An 18,352-nucleotide genomic window follows, 5' to 3' on the forward strand; every position below is an offset into this window, starting at 1 on the left:
TGCACTATGGCATAAAGAAAAGGTGTCTGTGAATGTCCTATAGTTGGTCCGGAGAGGGGAAAGATGAAAGATCTGAGAGCCTCCAATTAGACTCTGCACAAGGATCTCGTATCTCGTTCACCCTGAGCATTGCAGCCTCCACCCTGACTTGGCTAACATCATGTACATCACCTTTTTCTGCTTTGCAGTGTAATGGGCCTTGCATTGGGCCTCGCCTAGCTGTGCAACACAGACAAGTCTTCTGCCAGACCCGGGATGGCATCACCTTACCGTCAGAGCAGTGCAGTGCCCTTCCCAGGTAAGAGAAAATCCTGGACCTCCTCTTCTTAGCGCCTGTGCCAATTAGCACAGAAAGATGGTGGTGAGTGAATATTTCCCCTCCCAGGGATCACACCCCCTGTCCTCTCTCCTCCATTCGCCACTCGCCTCTGCAGAGGTAGAGAGCTCGGTGGTGGCCTTGTGCTTGTCTGATGGGCCAGGCTGAAGTACACAGGGTATTATTCTTCTGAGAGAGACACCTGCACTAGCCCTTCACTCTTGTTGACCTCCCTCTAAAAGTTAGGCTAAGATGGGGACCCTTGTTCCTGAGTCCCAACCTATCATTCCTATCCACTCCCCATCCCTATCACACCTCCTTGGAGATGTCCCTCTTGGGGGACTGCTTAGCATCCCCACCTAAGACTCCAGCCCTTGAGACCAGGTTCTGCCTCTGCCAGCCTCCACCCTGGGTGGAGCTCATTTTCAGGTCACGCAGTGACGTATACATTGTAGAGGAGTGCAGATGGAGGCCTAGTTGGAGGAATTAACCTTCTTGAGATCTTATGGCTATTTAGTAACAGAAATCAGAACCCAGTTCTGACAATGCTGGAAGTTCTTGAGGTGTTGCCCAACCTTCCTGAGTTTGCAGCATTGTTTTCACATCTGCCCCACTCATCCAGCCCCTGCAGAGCCAGATCTTAACCCTGCCACCCTCCTCCTACAGGCCCGTGAGCACCCAGAACTGCTGGTCAGAGGCCTGCAGCGTACATTGGAGGGTCAGCCTGTGGACCCTGTGCACAGCGACCTGCGGCAACTATGGCTTCCAGTCCCGGCGTGTGGAGTGTGTGCATGCCCGCACCAACAAGGCAGTGCCTGAGCACCTGTGCTCCTGGGGGCCCCGGCCTGCCAACTGGCAGCGCTGCAACATCACCCCCTGTGAAAACAGTACGTTCCAACCCCCAAGAACCTTCTACAAATTCCCCACTGGGCATCGGGTGCAGAGGGCAGTCCCTGGGCCCAAGCCTGAGCATAGGGCAGTGGATCAGCTTCCCCAAGGATTATGAGCTGGGGTCAGAGTTGAGCGTTTTCAGTGGGGTGCATGTCTAGGCCACGAAAGATGGCAGCGTGTGCCCCCAGGGCTTCCACAGTCTCCATCCTGGCCCAGTGCTGGATGAGATTGGCCTCTAGCTCATCTGCAGTCAGTCTGGCTGTGCCCACCGAGTAAACAACGGCCCTCTGGGGCCAGGCTGCTAAAGAGAACGCACAGTTAACACTGAAGCAGCATCGAGTACCTCGTGCTTAGCCAGCCAGCTCTGCACCTCTCACCAAACCACGCAGGAGTCTGGACCCTCCTCAGCCCAGCACCAGCTTTGATGTCCCAGTTGCGGAGGGATCTATTTTTTCTTCTTCTGAACCCAAAACCCAAATTGGAGGTGTTTTCCCATGAGGAAGACGACAAAGCTTGAGGCAAAGAATAGGAAATTAAAAACAAATATAAGAGTGCAGTCTTACCCCAAAGTGAGCCTCACTGACAATAGATTCCCAAGGCTAAGGCTGAGGCCCTGCGAGGTGTATTTAACTCCTGCTAGTTTTGAGCCTGAGGCCTCATGAAGCAAATGTAACTCATGCGTCCTTCACCTTAGGAGCTGCAAGAACTATTTTTCAAGTTGCATATAAGTCACGCATAGAAAACAAAAAATAACAAATTTTTCATTAGATTAAAAAGGATCATTTTGTTTTTGAAGTTTTTATTCTATTTTCATAATAAAACACTATGGCCCCAAGGAAAAATCTGTGGCAGTCAATGTGTGTTAAACACTGGGGGAGGAGTGACCTCTGCACTCTGGATTAGCAGTGACCTCTATTTGTGGCAGGACATGCTCAGAGAACACCAGTGTCCAATGCAAGTAGTTAAGACAGACTTACCAAACCAAATCTGCGCCATCACTGAACCAACCGGAACACCGTGGTGCTGTGTTTACTGCGTGGTGGGTGGAAGGAGCAGAGGCGCCTAGGTAGAGAATGCAGAAAACAAAGCTTAGGGACGGTAAGGCTCAAGTGCCTGGGGACGAGGGCATCCAGACTGGTGCCACCCCCGCTGTTGGCAGCCTGGGAGGCAAGTGGCTGAGCTCTGCCAGAGCGAGGCCCACCCAGAGGGGCCGGAGAGCGGTGGCCGAGGCAGACCCCAGGAAGCGCCCAGTGCCTAGGCTGTATCCCAGTGGCTGCCTGTCTCTGTTTCACATCTGTTCTCGTCCCCTTTCCCCCCACCTCATTCTTTCCCAGTGGAGTGCAGAGACACCACCAGGTACTGCGAGAAAGTGAAACAGCTGAAACTCTGCCAACTCAGCCAGTTCAAATCTCGCTGCTGTGGAACATGCGGCAAAGCGTGAAGACAGGGCACGGGGAAGAACTCTACCCTGGCCATGCAAAGGACTCACGCGCCCACCTTGGACAGAACTTATGCTTTCTTCATTTATTTATTTATTTCCCCTTCCACCACCACCCCCCCCCCCCAATCGGGAGGATCTCGGCATGTTTCTCTTTTGGTTAGCCGAGGGCAGAATGGCAGGAAAGGTTAGATGTCTAAAGGAGGCAGACAGCAGGGGCTCTCTCACAGAGCGGCTCCCTCCCAAGCCCGCGTCTCAAAGAGACCTAGGAAGAGGCAGACACAGCCTCCAGGGACTGCAGGGAGCCAGAGGGTTTGGCGAGTATTGGTGCAAACATTGGACAACCAACTGTGTGTCTTTCCTAGAAGCACACTGTCAGTGCCAGAGTGTGCTGCTCCTTTGTGTCCCCCTCTGAGATGGTTAGGACAAGCGGGGAGGGGGACCCTATTGCTGAGGCAGAAATCGGCCCAGAACTCGGTTCTTCTAGTGGGGGGGGGGGGAGTGCAGAGAGATGAGAACTCAAAACTTGGATAGGTAAAGAAGGAAACAATCAAAGTAAGTCTAAGGCACACAATGATGCAGAAAATAAAGGAAGGAGGGAAGGGACTGAAGCAAAAAGAGGGGTTTCCAGGCAGCCCTCTGAGGCTCTGACCCACGCCATGCATGCTGGGACATGCACAGAGCTCCATGCCCCCAGAGTGCCCACTGTGTGGTCGGAGATGTGCCCTCCGTGGCAGAGGGAGCATCCCATCCCCACGCTATCTGAGTAAACTTCCTGCCCATGCAGCCAAGCCAGAAAGAGATCCGTGTCTGGCTGTGCACTGAGGCTGCCCCTGGCACCTCGTTGTCTAAATCAAGACTCCCTCAGCCCTGAACTAACTGCTGCTGTGGGCCAGGGGCATTTTGAGCATGAGTTGGCCCGGCTCTCTGCCTATATGGCCTTTGCTGCTCCAAATCAATTCGCCACCGTATCTATCGGGTTGTAGCAACCACTTCATTCCAGAGCTGGCCAGGGACCAGGGTGGGCCAGTGGGTTCATGCATGCCCACAGCATGCTCTGCCTCTGCCAGCTGCCACCCTGGGATCTGCAGGCCCTCCCTTAGCACCAGGAGAGCTGCTGTATGTAGTATTTATCTAGCAGGTTAGGGCCAGGGTGGGGAGCCGGGGCAACGCCCAAGGATAGCTGAAGCTTACAACACGGTCCTTGACAGCTCTTCAACCTGTGCCCACACATGCAGCAAAATCCTTTATAGTAATTAATATACACCCATGTTGGTGATTTCCTAATTCAGCAGGCAAAGCAGCACACACATTTTGGCAACACACATCAGCCAAGGTAAAGTCATGCGGTGAGACAAAAACTGGGACTCCTGGGCAAATTGCTCCCGCAGCCCAGCCAGGCAGCTTTGGGCGAGTAATTTTTGCCTCCTTCCTCTGTGTGGCCCTAGTCTAGTAGTCAGGGAAGGTCAGCCACAGTCACTCACCCCCTAGATAAGCCTCCCCTCACGTACACACTCATGAAATGCCACTCGCCCTGGGGCTACCACTGACATCAGCCAGCCTGGAAGTAAAATTTGGGAAGACGACAATACTAATCTGTGTCCTCCCCAGGTGAGCTGTGGACAAGTAGTTTGCGTTTCTCTCTTCCTCACCCTGAAAATAGGCTCTAAGAAATCATATTACTAAAAATCAGTGTAATGTTTATTTAAAATAAAAGAGATTGTTTTCTATGTATATCTTTTGTGAATATTTATTAGGATTTCTTGTATAAAAAAAGTGCAATATTAATAATTGTACATTGTCATCCAGAAAAAAGTATTTGAGGGACTTTTTATTAACTTCCTGCAGTTGTGTTCCTGTAAACTCAGTGGTGATTATTGTATTTTTCCTATTTTTCCTAGAACCCGCTGTTTAACTCTGGAGCCATTCACTGTGTGCAGAATACATTGTAAAAACTAACATAGGATGCCGGGGCAGTAAGAGGGGATTCATTTGTGACAATAGTTATGCATGGAATGATGAGGACAACTTCCATAATACTACTAATGTGGCTGATTATTTCTAGTTCAATAGCTAGTGATAAGATCTGTGGCCAATATTTCCATTTCCTAAAGAGCAGGCATCCTCCAGCTCTGCCCCGTGCCGGGCTGGAGCGGTTGGCAGTGGGTTTCAGAGCGAGCTGGAGGGGCTATGTTTGGGGTGGAAAGCAGCGTGCTCCTTGCATGAGATGAATGTACATTTAATGTTTGTTCTGTGAATTGCGACTCAGCGGCACCGCAAGATTATTAGGGCTGCTGGATAATGTGGAAGGAGACAGTTCCTCCTCTAAAACACAAAACTGTATTTGTATTTTTTGTACAGATAATACAGCTTATTTATTTAAATCTTGTCTTCCGAGTCTCTGTTAAGCTCAGCCTTCCCCATTGTGTTCTACGCAGGGGGTGAGAAAAGTCTGTGTCAATTGAGTGGTTCCCAGCAGTTATGTGTGTTTGGCTGAAGTGGAAGAGTTGCAGTTTTCAGCTTTGTGTGGGAAGCTAGGGGCCCATGTACTGGAAGGGATAGCTCTGTAAATGAACCCCGAGGGGCTGCATTTATGGATGTGCACTCATTCAGGCTAAGCACTCCCCGGCAAGATACAATCATCTCATTTACAGCCCTATGTGGTGGGAAGATGGGAGTCACGGTACCTTCAGGGAGAAGAGCAGGCAGGGGCATGCCTTGGGATACGTGCACACTCGGGTATGGGAGTTTCCTCTCTCAAGGTCAGATTTCCTGCCAACAGAGGCACACAGTATGAAGCAGCTGTGTGATGGAATTTTGGATGTGCACCATTAATAAAGTCTAGCGTTTATAGATCACTACTACATTTAACGCTCACATCAACCCTATGATTATCCCCATCTACATATAGGTAAATAGCAGCCCAAACAAGCCCAAGGTCACCCAGCTGGTGGAACCAGGATTCAAACTCAGGCAGTCTCTGCCTCTAGACAAAGGCTTGCTTTCACCCACTGCACTGCTGCTGACCACACCACAGCCACCTTAGCACACACACCACTCTTTCCTGCTGCTTTGAAGTTGGTAGCTAATGACAATGGGACATTTCACTGGAGATGTTGCTTTCTCCTGCCCTAAAATCCATTCTTTTGGCATGATGGTGCTTCTAGCACCCTATTCTTAAAGCATTTTAATAGACATATAGTGACTGCAGGAAAAACAAAAGCACATTTGTAGAGCTTTTCATAAGCAGGCTGTAGTGAAAGGGCAGCATGTCCCCAAGCCCAGATAATGTCCACGCAGGGACCTGTGAGAGATGCTCCAAAGGACACATGGCCCAAAAAGCAAACTCCAGCCTGTTTTCCAGAAACTCCCCCTACACATCACACTCCTGCAGGGCAGTGTGAAACTATACCAGAAGCTCTTCTTGAAGTTCCAATTATTTTTTAAGTTTTAGGTTTTGCATGAAAGAAAAAGCCAATGCTAGAACTATTACTATTCACAAACCAGCAATGAAACAATGTCCTACAGAGGGCCTAGGATGGGGGGAGGAGCTGGAGATGCCAGAGCAAAAAATCCAAGAAGGCTCAAATGGTGGGAAGGGCTCACACAGAACGTATGGAAATTTTCTCAGCCACGATCACAGACATTAGCAGAAACAAAAAGAAAGATTCCTACCAAGATGCAACCGACCACAGTATAAAAGTTTGGAATCGTAGCCACAGGCCAGTCCTGGGGTCGTAACTCCTCAAAATAGAGTCCCTGCTTAGCCTAAGATGATTTCCAGGAAATCTGTATGTCCATTAACACCAGAATGATCAACAGTCACCAAAGCTCATTCATGCCTCAGCTTTGTCAGCTGTAAAAGGAGGATACCTCATAAGATAGGGTTGGTGTGAGAAAACTATTAGTTCATGCATATTGAAAAGATAGAAGGGTACCTGGCGTAACACTGAAGCACTCATTGAATGCTACTGGCTATTATCTTCATTGTCAATCGGAAGGAGGGCGTAGATTGTGTTATCAGAAGGTCATGGGTCACAGAATTTTTGCTGCTTCACGTTATTTCTCACTGTCGGCTTTGAAAGACTCTCCTGTGTTTCCATTTTTGATTGAGAAGGAAATCGGTCGTTTCTTCAAGGCTCAATAGTATAAACAAGGGGAGTTAGTCAACCAAGTTCTAGTCTTGGAAGAAAACAGATCAATCCATGTAGCCAACTCAAAGACTCACCAAAATACAAACTTCCAGAAATACTTCCCAGAACACTTTAAATGTCCTTATAATCCCAATGTACAGCCTAGTCTCAGTGCAAAATACCCAAAAGTACACATAACTACCCTTTCTTTTGTGTTACTAAAAAACATGGAGACCTACTCATTCATGAGCAAATATAAAAGTAAAAGCTAAAATTAAGCATATCTCACTTGCACATGGTACAGTTTCTCATACACAACATGTGATTATCCCCTTGCTTCATCTTTCAGGTAAACCCAAAGGAAATAATCCAACTTTATTAATGGTTCTCAACTAAACTGAGATAAGTGAGATCTCAGTAAGCTATCTGTGGGGTTCCCAAAGCAATCAAAGCCACCCACAAAGGGTTGGGGAATGGTGGAGTACAAAAAAGGATGGAGCACTTGGGAAAGTACACAATGAAAACTGACCTGTTAATTAACCCAAGGAAGGCTAAATTAGGAAAAGAAATAAAGTGTAAGTCCCTTAGTCTTGTCTCTCTGTGTCCCTAATTTTGTTCAGTAAACCAGCTATGATTTAAAGACATCGGGATTTAGACTCACGTGCACTGGATATGAGTTAAATCAGGGAAGGTTATCGCCCATGTCACCTACTGCCAGTTAGGACAGTATCAGTGTCGATTTAAGCCTTAAAGTAAACATCAAAGAATTGAATACCTGGTGAATTCTACCAGCTCTCCAAGTTTAACCCCACATTATTCTCTGCTCCCATCCACCCACCCATCCCATTCACTTGGAGATACCGTTAAAGGTCATGAGCTTTTCAAAGACTTATCTTTAGCCAAACCTCAGCTGCTTATTCATAGCACCCCAGGGTTTTCAACTGTTTTGTTGCCACCTCCAAACTGGAAGGAAGATGTTGGTAATCAAGGCTTTGCTAAAAGAACTAGGCTACAACTTGCTTTTCAACTAGAGGTTTACAACTTCACTTGGGTTCTGGGAGACACCTGGTCCAATCAACCACATGTGTCACGCCTCCGACAGCACATTATACGCTCACCTCTGTGTTTTCAAAAGGCAAAACCCATCTTCAACCAAGGATTTCCCAGGCTGCTCTTAAATATATGGTTTATGTATGTGTAAACAGAAATTAAATGTGCGGTTTTATGTGAGTGAGAAAACAGCAGACAGTGGGGAATGGTTCTCCCGTCGAACGTAAATAATGTTTGTTTAAGCAGAATGCTTAGGAGGGCCTGGGAGATTGCACTGTCAGCATTCAGACCAGAAAGCATGCCTGGGAAACCTGCCTCCTCCTCTGGGACTTCATGATGGCCAGCGTTGACTTCCTTACAAATCCCACAAAGGACAGTAGACAAGCTGTGAACAACTTAGTTACCAGATGAGCAAATGTAGGTAATGCTTAATGGTCAGGGCCAGGAGTGTGGTGATAAAGCGTATTGTCAAGTTGGTTTTCTTCCCCTCAAGAAACCATCGTTTTTCAAAGAACGATGGAAGGACCAGGAAATGACTTAGCTGAGGTCAGTGAAGAATGACAAAATTGTTCAGTCAGTCACCTGTGTACAGACATTCCCTGGCTTATGATGGTTTGACTTATTTTTGACATTACAATGCTGCAAAAGTGATATGCATTCAGTATGCTCCTCAACTTACAATGAGGGCTATGTCCGGATAAACCCATCATAAGTTGAAAATATCTTAAGTTGAAAATGCACTTTTGACTTTATGGTATTTTCAATTTATGATGGGTTTACTGAGATGTGACTCCACCATAAGTCGAGCAGCACCTGGAGTTCTGTCCCATGGCTAGACATCAGCATGCCACAGTGCCAGAACACAGAGCAATGACAGCTCCCAGCTTGGTGGACTCCTGAGCCCAGTTTCTTCAGCCTGCTCAGGCCCCTCCCTACTAAAGTGGAGAGATTCCAGGTAACACCCTGAGAGCAGGCCCCTGTGACCGGAATCCTCCACCCCTTTTGCAATGTGAGGCTTTGCCTTTGCACTTGGGGCCAGTTGGGATGGAAAACAAAGTCCTCAGCTGGTACTAGTGGTCCTCGTCCTACCTCCCTGCTGCCAGATGAGCCTCCATCCCTCCTCATCTCATCTCCTTCCTCCTGGATTCTTTTCCCATCACATAGCTTTCCTTTCCTTCAGAGTTTGACACACTCCTGGCTAAGCACCAACGCTGGGCCAGGAGGACGCAGAGGTGAGAGCCTAGACCCTGCTGGCCAGGAGGCAGCTGCTGGCTGTGCAGCGTCCAGCTGTCCCACCCCAGCACTCCCCAATCTCAGTGGATGGCAACTCCGTTCTTCCAGTCACTCAGACCCAAAATTCTGGAGTCATACTCGAGCCCATCTTATCCCAGCCCACATCCAATCAGCAACTCCATGTGGCCCCCTTTTGAAACATACCCAGAATCTGACACTTTTCTCATGGCTCCCACTTGTACCCTCTGGGTGGGTGTGAGCTTGTGTGACCCTCTCTCAACCAGGCCTTGCTCCTACCCTTGCACCCCTGCAGCCCCCACAAGCAGTCAGGGTGCCCACGGTGACAATCTCCCCATGCACCAGAACTTGGCACTTCTCAGGTCCATGCTGGGTGCTGGCACCCCTTGGAGTATGAGCCAAATTCCTGGCAATGGCCCATGAAGCCCTCACTGGCCTCCTCACTGCTCCCCAAACACACCCAACAGAATATGCCCGCATGGGGACCTTTGCTCTAGCTGTGCCCTGACATCCACTTGGCCCCCTCCCTCACCTCCCTCAGGCCTCTCAAGTCTCACCTCCTTGATGAGGCCCTTCCTGACCATGCCACGAACTACACCCTGTGCCCCCAGAACCCCAGCCTCTCCATCCCCACCGCCTTTTCCTTTTGCCATGTGCTGACATTGCCTTCTCACAGGTCACATAATTTACTTACTGGGCTTACTATTATAATGATGTTTATTATTTTAATTATATCACATGGCATAATTATATCTAATTGTTCATTGTTTATTATATTTATTGTTAATGAATGTCTACTTTCCTCACTAGACTATAAGCTCCCCAAGGGCAGGCAGGGTCTGGGTCTGCTTTGGTTACTGACGGAGCCCAGAGAGTGCCCGGTACCCAACGCACGCTGTTTGAAAGAAGGAATAGATGTATGTACGGATGGAAGGATGGAGGCAGGAGGGAGGAAGCGGCAGCGTGGTCAGTGCTTGACAGGCAGGACAGTCTGTCCGTCCTGAAGACCAGAGCCGAGACAGCGGTGCGAGGCTGTGACGAGGAAGCGGGCCTGTCTAGGAGGCGGCAGCCTATATGCTGGGACACGTGCAGGCAGAAGGCAGGCTTCCCGAGTCACCACCCACCACACAGGGAACTCACTGGACAAGTGGAGAAAATGGCTGTGAGGGCCCACTGGAGAACACCTGAGGGCCATCTGGGCGGGCTCCCTGGGAGGCCACCAGGCAAGAGGACACTGAGGAACACGGAGTCTGAAAGAGGAGTTGCACAGGCAGAAAAGGGCACCGCGACAGTCTCAACTCAGGCCGGCTCCTGGCACCCACGGTAGACAAAGGTGGGGGACTCGCAGAGTCTTCAGAAACTTGGTAACCAAGAAGACAAAACCTCCCTAAACACCACTGTTTGGAGTTTTAAATTAATCAGACACAGAGCATGTGACTATATATTGCCAAATTACAAGATGAAAACACCATTTCCCTCAGTACAACCCAAGGGATCCAACGAAGAGAATCTACTCTAAAGTGATTATTTCAAACCGAGAACTTAAAATTTTGAAAGATCTCTTCAAATAAACTTCAGCTCCTGGACGTAATCATTCCTTCTTACATATTAGACTTGTAAGTAAACGCACATTGGATAAAGAAGCTCTGTTGCAACCCAACTGATGCATTTGTGTGTGTTCCCAAAAGCAATTGTTGGATAGGTCTGAATGCTAACTCTGTATTAGCTGCAGTAGAGGTTAGCGCGCGCACACGCACACACACACACACACACACACACACACACAAAGTTATTGTTCCCAAAGTTTCTTCAACCTATTTAATTTCTCAAGTCATACTCCTGTAAATTGCATGCCCCTTTGAAAGTGTTCCAAAATATATTCTTTTCTTTTAATCTGAATGGCCTCTTGCATCTCTCTAGCACGCTAGTAACGACAACAGGAGGGGACTGAAGGAGATGGCACGAGCTGATGCTTTCAGAACATCAAAGGCTTTAAATCGGAGATACTCGCATGAGTCCACTGTCCACCGTACATGAACTTTCCTAGGCCCTCTGTGTCCTGCACTTTGGCTGTACCATAACCTCCCGTTTATCAAGAAGCCAAAGCATTTAAACAATCAATGACCAGGATATTTTAACACTCAGAGTTGACCCTGAGGCACTGCAGGATCCAGTGAGATTTCTGAATCATCAAAGAAAGGCTGATGGCATGTGTCCACATGGCATGTGTATTGTACTGTATTCTAAACTTATTTGAAAAAATTTATGATGAGTGCTTGGCAGTATTTCTCCATGTGTGTTCCAATAGGTTTTATACCATAAAAGGGCTCTATTGTCAGAGCTGAAAAATGTTGTTTCTTCCTGCTCAGTATTCATCCCTCTCTTCCCTGGAAACTACTCCTTTCCTTTGGGGACCCACCCCACCCCCAGCCCTCCTGCAGTTCATGGAGTTCACAGGAGGATGACCCCACACATACACACGCTCAGCCAGGGGTGGACCCCAATTCAGGCCTGGACTATTATTAACAGTACTTTCTATCACTATGATGATCAGATCAGCTCAGGGATCAGCAGAAAATCTAAGCCAGGCAAGACTCAATTCAGGGATTTTTACTGGAACCACTGGGAAGGAGATGCCCTTTTCTCTCCATTGGGATTGCTGGCTAGAAGGATGTTGTAAGGCCTTCTTAAGAAGGCAGTGCGGAGCAAAATAAAGACAAAAGATGAAGACGAAGACCTCATCACATCACTGGAGCCCCTGATTCCAACGGCACCTAAAGCCAACAGACAAAGCCCTAGACTGTTCAATTGCCTGAACCAATAAATTCTCTTTTTTTTTTTTTTTTGGCTTAAGCATTTGTAATTGAAACGCTGTAAATGAAACGCTGATTCATACACTGGGTTATACAAAGTTAAACACATCTTCTTTACTATAGGGCTTCACAGAGCCTTCAAAAATATTAACATACATTATGAATCTCCAACAGGGAGATATAATATGCAGCATTCCCCAAACTTATATACAATAATTTTTTTTTGGAAGACCATATCATAGAACTTGTATTCCATAGAAAACACCTTGGGAAAGGGTAATACATATTACCTATAGGTTAACCTATATTAAAATTCTGCAAATCCCCATTCCCTTATTATTCTGGATAAACGAGACCAATGGGAATTCATTTATCCAACACTGTTGATGCATTTTTCCAGACTTTAAAAATGTATGTATATAATTTTTTATTTTTACTAAATTGGGGTCATAAGCACAAACCATGGCATATTTTTCCAGGCTTAATAAAATATGTGTATACACACAGTCTTTTTTAAAATTATGCCAAGGTCTTAATTCCTGAACTGTTATACTATTGAGTTCTGCATTTTAAAATATTTTTGGCCTCTAGTCTGACTGCCAAGCTATCAGCTGTCACTCTGCTTTGTTTTAAATGTGTCTACCTCTGGCAGCAGCCACTCCTGTTCTTCTGGGGGCTGGTAAAACAAATAAAAGAAACTCATTGGAACTGTGTGTTTAAAAACAAAAGTCGGGGAGGGGACTCGTGCTGAGAGCAAGTGCCAGCGTCAGGGGTAGGTACTAAGTGAAGTACCTGAGTGTCTGTACGTGAAACCCATGTCAAAGATTTTGGCAGCCTAAAGGCTGCTTATTTACAGGTTCTTGCTTTTGTATTAGACAGCTAACATTTCCAAATAACTGACCTTCCAATATGGGAATTGTTATAATACTTAGCCAAGAAATGAACCACTCCAACTTGATAGTAAACACTGAACTCTACTTAGGAACTTTAAAATGAAAAAAAAAAATTTTGTAAGCCTAGGAAAGTCTATAGTCCAAAAATTCCATTTCTTAGTTTATAAGTCATCCATTGGCACAGAAGTCAAATTTCAGTCATTTTTCAGGCATTTTGTCTGCCTGTAACTCTCAAGTAGCTGTTTGCCTATTTAAAGGGTATTTGTGGGCGCCCCTGTTTTATGATCCTATAAGAAAATAGATGGGGACTTGGGACAACAGGGAGGTAACCAAACTCCCTTCTTGTCACTGAAAGTACAGCCTTGGCCCTGAGCAGACAGGCAGGGACACAGGCAGGCAGACTGGCTGGTCTGGATAGTGAGGCCCATGAAGATCAGTGTTAGATTCAGTCATGGGAGTAGAAATTCCAGGTCCTTTTGGTTAGTACCAAGCAGGATTTGCAGCCACACTTAGAGGCTTGACAAGGAAAATGCATCAGGACTTCTCATGTCCGTATCTGAGGATCCAGGGGCAAGACCTGGGGGCACGGGTGGCCCAGTAGTACGGCTTAAAGAGGAGCCCAGCCTACTGTTGCCCTGATGCTTTTTCCAGACTCCAAAGCACATGTTCTGGAAGGTTCACAGGCTCCTGGGCTCCCGTTGCACCCTCAAAGTGGGGAGGAGCCAAGCACCTGCTCAGCCAGCCATGTGCAATTCTGAGTCAGCTCTGCCAAAGAAAACACCCCTGCTCACCCCTCCCAAGCATTCACACTTTTAAGGGGCCTCTGTCTTCCCCCTTCGAGGCCTGCTGACCAGATGTGGGCCTGGGTGACACCCGGCAGGCCTAGGCAGCCAGGGGGCCATTAATCTGCAATTAGGACTGAGCACGCCCCCACCTGCTCCGCCTACTGCCTCTGGATGACTGCGCAGCTGAAAAGCACTCTTGGAGGACATAGAGCCCTCGGTTTATCATCAGGAGGAGTCACTTTGGAAAGCTTTTTTGGACAGATCCCCTTTCCCTGTGGCAGTTCGCTCCGCTCCTGCTTTAAAAGGAGAAGTGGGAGTGGGGCACTTATTCACTATGTCATTTCATTTTAATTTTAGGGCAGTGAAACTGTAATGAAAAGGTATTTAGAGGTCACTACATGAAAGCAAAACCTAAGACAACAGGGGGTGCTTGTTTCTCCACCACCACCACCCACAGCACAGACCCCATCCAGGACTGCCAGCCCCTGATGTCACACCTGGGCTGTGAGAGGGAGGGTGACAGGTGGGACAGAGGATCGGGGTGTCAGAGCACTGTCTGATATTGTCTGCACACAGGCCTGGGGTTCACAACTTAGAGACCCACACACTGAGCTTCCTTCAGCAACACACATTGGTTGGCCTGGTACTTAATCCACTCCAGGATTGCCTTTTCTGCCCGGTCAGGGGACAAATCATCCTCCAGGTATGTTTGCAGCTGAGACGACAGATGAAACCTCATTAGGGTTTCATGCCTTTCACCTGGCTCTAGGCCAGGTCCAGTGCTGGGCCGCCTGCCCGTGCTTACCTCCTTCCCACCCCTCACCCACGATAAACTATGGTGGGATAGGAACAATGAAGTTGTAAAATGCCATAATGAAGAAAACGGGAGGAAGGTCCTCAAAGGACAAGGGATTTCAAGAAATCTGAAGCAGACAGGAGGTAGATGGTAGAGTGACAGCTGAAAAGTGTGCATAAGGAAGCCTCAGCCTGGAACAATATGCCACAAGTCGGCTGGAGCTACAGAACCTGGCAGCGCTCAGGATTTGAAATGGCAGGTACCATGGAAGGCAGGGTGGCAAATGGTGCTGTAAACAGGGACATCATGAACAATGGACCCAACCTTCCCCATCCCCCAACCACCACCTGGCACAAGACCTTAAAAGCCAGGCCAAAAATGGAGGCTCACTTTTAAAGATGTTGATTCTCCAGAAAATGCAACTGAGCTGTAGAATAGAGAGTTCTTTACACTGATTTGCTGCTATATTCAAACCTTAATGGACTGGAAATTGGGGAGCGAGTTCCTGATCCCCCAAAAGTGAGGGCAAAGTGCCAGGATCTTCACCCACGGAGGTGACCCCACTGTAATGTGAACCAGGAGCTAAGCCCTGCCCTGGCCACCTGGTCTGCTGACACAGTGGCACACCTGCCCGCAGCCCAAGGCAGGTAGACACCACCAACCCGAGAGGGAACCTCATGCCCAGCAGATGTCCCTGGACACCATACCCTAAACCAGCAGACCACTTCCCACCAGCCCAGGGCCTCCACGCCAGCAAAGCTCACTCTCTCCAACCACTCGGCCCACTCAGAGACTCTGCCTTCCTCTGACAGAATAGAGTGGCCGTCTCTTAGCTGGTACAGCTCTACTCTCATTCTCCATCCCCATGAACCTATTGGCTTCTACACTAATGCAGGTTTGCTGCATGGCCATAAAACGTTTTTGTAAGGCTGGTGGCAGGCACCCCTCCCATCCCTAATGGAAAAAGAAGAAGCCCACAAGACCTGCCAAGGACAATGCCTGCAAGGCCCAGCTAAGTTAAAGGACGACCACACCTGGATGGTTACCCTGATAAGAGTCACGGTTCCTGGAATCCACACAAACCACCAGCCCCTCCTATTTCTCAATACCCACCCTAAAACTGCAACAAAGAAATTCCTCACTCTTAGAGCCAAAATCTTCCCACCGAAGAAACCCCCATTCCCCAACCCTAAAAACATATATAAGCCCACTCAGACTTCTGGGCAATGCGACTTCTCGGGTCTCTCTCTCTCTCTCTCTCTCTCTCTCCCAGGACCCGAGAATCTCACCGGGGGCCCCTCTCTTGGGACCCATTACCCCCACCCAGGAGCTCCCCGATAAAGCATCTTTACTTATCCCTTTCAACTCTGCTCGTCTGTCTTTCTCTGACACTAGCCAATCCAAAAAACCTTACATTTGGTGCTGAAACCCGGGAAGGTGCTTTGACTTTCAGCTGTGCTGCCCTCCCATGGACTCTGGTCTTAAAACCTTATAGTTTTCACTTTGTATTCTCTCTTTGATCTCTAATAATTTTTATTTTTTAACACACCTAAAGCTTTAGGAACCCGGGGCTATAATAGGTGACCAAGCTCCGACTTCGTTCTCACAAGCAAAAGACATGCAATATAAAATATAAGCATGTGCGTATTTTTGAAAGGAGACAATGTGTTTGAAGGCTTCTGTTGTTGGGTTTGTCGAACACAGTCACATCAGGTGTTAGGGCAGTGTGTACATGCACACGCACACAGGCTTTAATAGCAGAGCCTTTTTTCCAACAAACGCGCTGCAGAAGCCCAGTGCACAGCACTGATTGAGCAGCAGCTGCTCTGATTAGAGCAGGGAAGGGAACCACTACCCCATCTGTTCAGTTCGTCCTTCCCCCTTGTGGCCCAGTTACTTTCTCAAACCAGATTTCCCCAGGTAGCACAGTTAGCAACCCCAAGCCAGAACAGCTAATAAGTAACTTAACTACACAAAACAAGTAAATGTTTCACTTTGATAAAATATGTAAGTAAAAAACATGAGCAGTTAGCCTTACCTGCACGAGTGCAAACACCGTCTGATGAAATTGTAAGTAGATTCAGCCAGCCAGAACTCAGCAGGCATCACCCCCATCTTCACCTACATTTAATGAGAGTTAAGTGTGAGCCAGGGCCAAGTGGATCCTATCGTTCAGTCCAAACAACAAAACCGCAAGGCCAGTATGGCTATTACATTATCCACATTTTTACATGTTAAAGAACTTGACCAAGGCCCCGTAGCTAGTGGGTGCTAAGGGCCAAGAGCAAAGCCAGGTCTGGACTCTCAGACCCTGCATGCTCTTAGCCACCATGTTCCACCAGGCCCCGTAATAGTTGCTTGTGGCCTTCTATATATATATATATTTTTTTTTTTTTGTATTTTCTAAATTTTTTACTTGTACTAATCACTTTCATAATATTAAGGGTATTTTAATTTGGAAACAAAAAAGGATAGGTAGTAGGGGGAGAGTTGGTTCCTTGCATCCAAGAGAAGTAGGCAAAGCAGGGATGCCCTAGGGTGGCTCGTCCAGCCTGAGTCACCATGGGGGTCACCATGGGGGTCACCAGCAGGCCAGCACTAGGCAGGGCTCAACGCTCCTCAACAGCCAGGTCAATCCCGACCTTTCACTCCCTCCCTTCCTAGCAATCGGAAACATTAGAAAAACTTACTGGTACTGATGTTACCACTCAGTCACACAGCTACATTGAGGAGGAGGACGGAAAGGAGGAGATGTGAACCAAAAATCCTCATCTACCTAAAGTTGACAAATCAGCAGACAGCAGTATATGCGTATTATTTAGGAATATGAAAAATATTAGCAGAAACAGGTAAAAAAAAAATTTTAAATTGTTCTCTCTGGGGAAGTAATCACGGAGGAGGGCCAGGGGCTGGGACATAAGAGATTGCTGCATTTTTATGAGCATTTTAGCACCATTTGGCTTTTCACATCAAGTGCCAATATTTTTTCATTTGTAAATAATAATAAAACCTACCCTTCTTAGTGTTCTCTTTTAGCTTAATGGACTCCAGGAAGCTCAGATAGAATGTGGTTTTTAATGTGGTCTGTGGAGCCAGGAGATCTGAGACACAGAAGATGGGAGGTGCCTGGTGTGGTGGAAGAGCCATAGATCTTGAGGCAGAGGACCTGGATTTCGATGTGGCTTCACTGCTTGGTACTGTGTGGGCTTGGGAAAGGTGCTTAACCACTCTGAGCCTCCCTACCCCACAAGAGCATCGACACCCCCTATCGAGAGGATTAAATGACATAGATCCCAACACAGATTCATACACTAAGCTCACGGGGAGAATTTAAGGTGTGGTACCTGTGAGGCCTGGGCCAGGTAGGTGAGAGCTGTGGGAAGATTGAGCCCCAGATAAGAAGATACACATTCCTTGCCCATGAACCAGGCCCTGAGGCTAAGCCCAAGTCTTTAGAGTTGAGCTGAAATCTCCTTTCTCCACACGGTTCCCACGTTCCTGAGACTGTGGAGTATATTTTAGGATTCTGTGCACTCAAAAGAGAGGTGAGTGTCCCAGGCTTCAGTCTGCACCTGTGTGAGCCTCACCCAGACCAGACCCATGAGCCCATCTGACCCTGGTACAAAGCCTTTCCTCAATTCTGCCCAATTAGGAAAAAATCTTAACTTGGCCTTATGGGGTCCTCTTGAACAATGTCCTTCCTTAATTCCACCCAATTAAAAAAAAAAATCTTCAGGCTGGGTACAGTGGTTCATTCCTGTAATCCTAGAACTTTGGGAGGCTGAGGTGGGAGGATCACTTGAGGCCAGAAGTTTGAGACTGGCCTGAACATAGCGAGACCTCATCTCTACAAAAAATTAAAAAATGAGCCAGGCACGATGGTGCACATCCTATGGTCCCAGCTACGCAGGAGGCTGAGGTTGCAGTGAGTTATGCTGCTGCCACTGTGCTCTAGCCTGGGCAACAGAGCAAGACTCTGTCAAAAA

The 18,352-nt window shown here is 47.6% G+C and overlaps 1 protein-coding gene across 1 annotated transcript in view; it reads left to right on the forward strand.

Moving 5' to 3' along the window:
* The window catches only part of LOC138387287 (ADAMTS-like protein 1), a 59,210-nt gene extending 56,562 nt beyond the window's left edge, over positions 1-2,648 (forward strand). Inside the window, exons 6-8 of the mRNA XM_069474227.1 lie at positions 189-298; positions 983-1,203; positions 2,542-2,648. Coding sequence (XP_069330328.1) covers positions 189-298; positions 983-1,203; positions 2,542-2,648 — 438 coding nt within the window. The remainder of the gene's footprint in view (positions 1-188; positions 299-982; positions 1,204-2,541) is intronic.
* Positions 2,649-18,352: the final 15,704 nt, after the last annotated feature.

Source organism: Eulemur rufifrons, chromosome 7 (assembly GCF_041146395.1).
Source record: "Eulemur rufifrons isolate Redbay chromosome 7, OSU_ERuf_1, whole genome shotgun sequence".
NCBI classification, from domain to species: domain Eukaryota; kingdom Metazoa; phylum Chordata; class Mammalia; order Primates; family Lemuridae; genus Eulemur; species Eulemur rufifrons.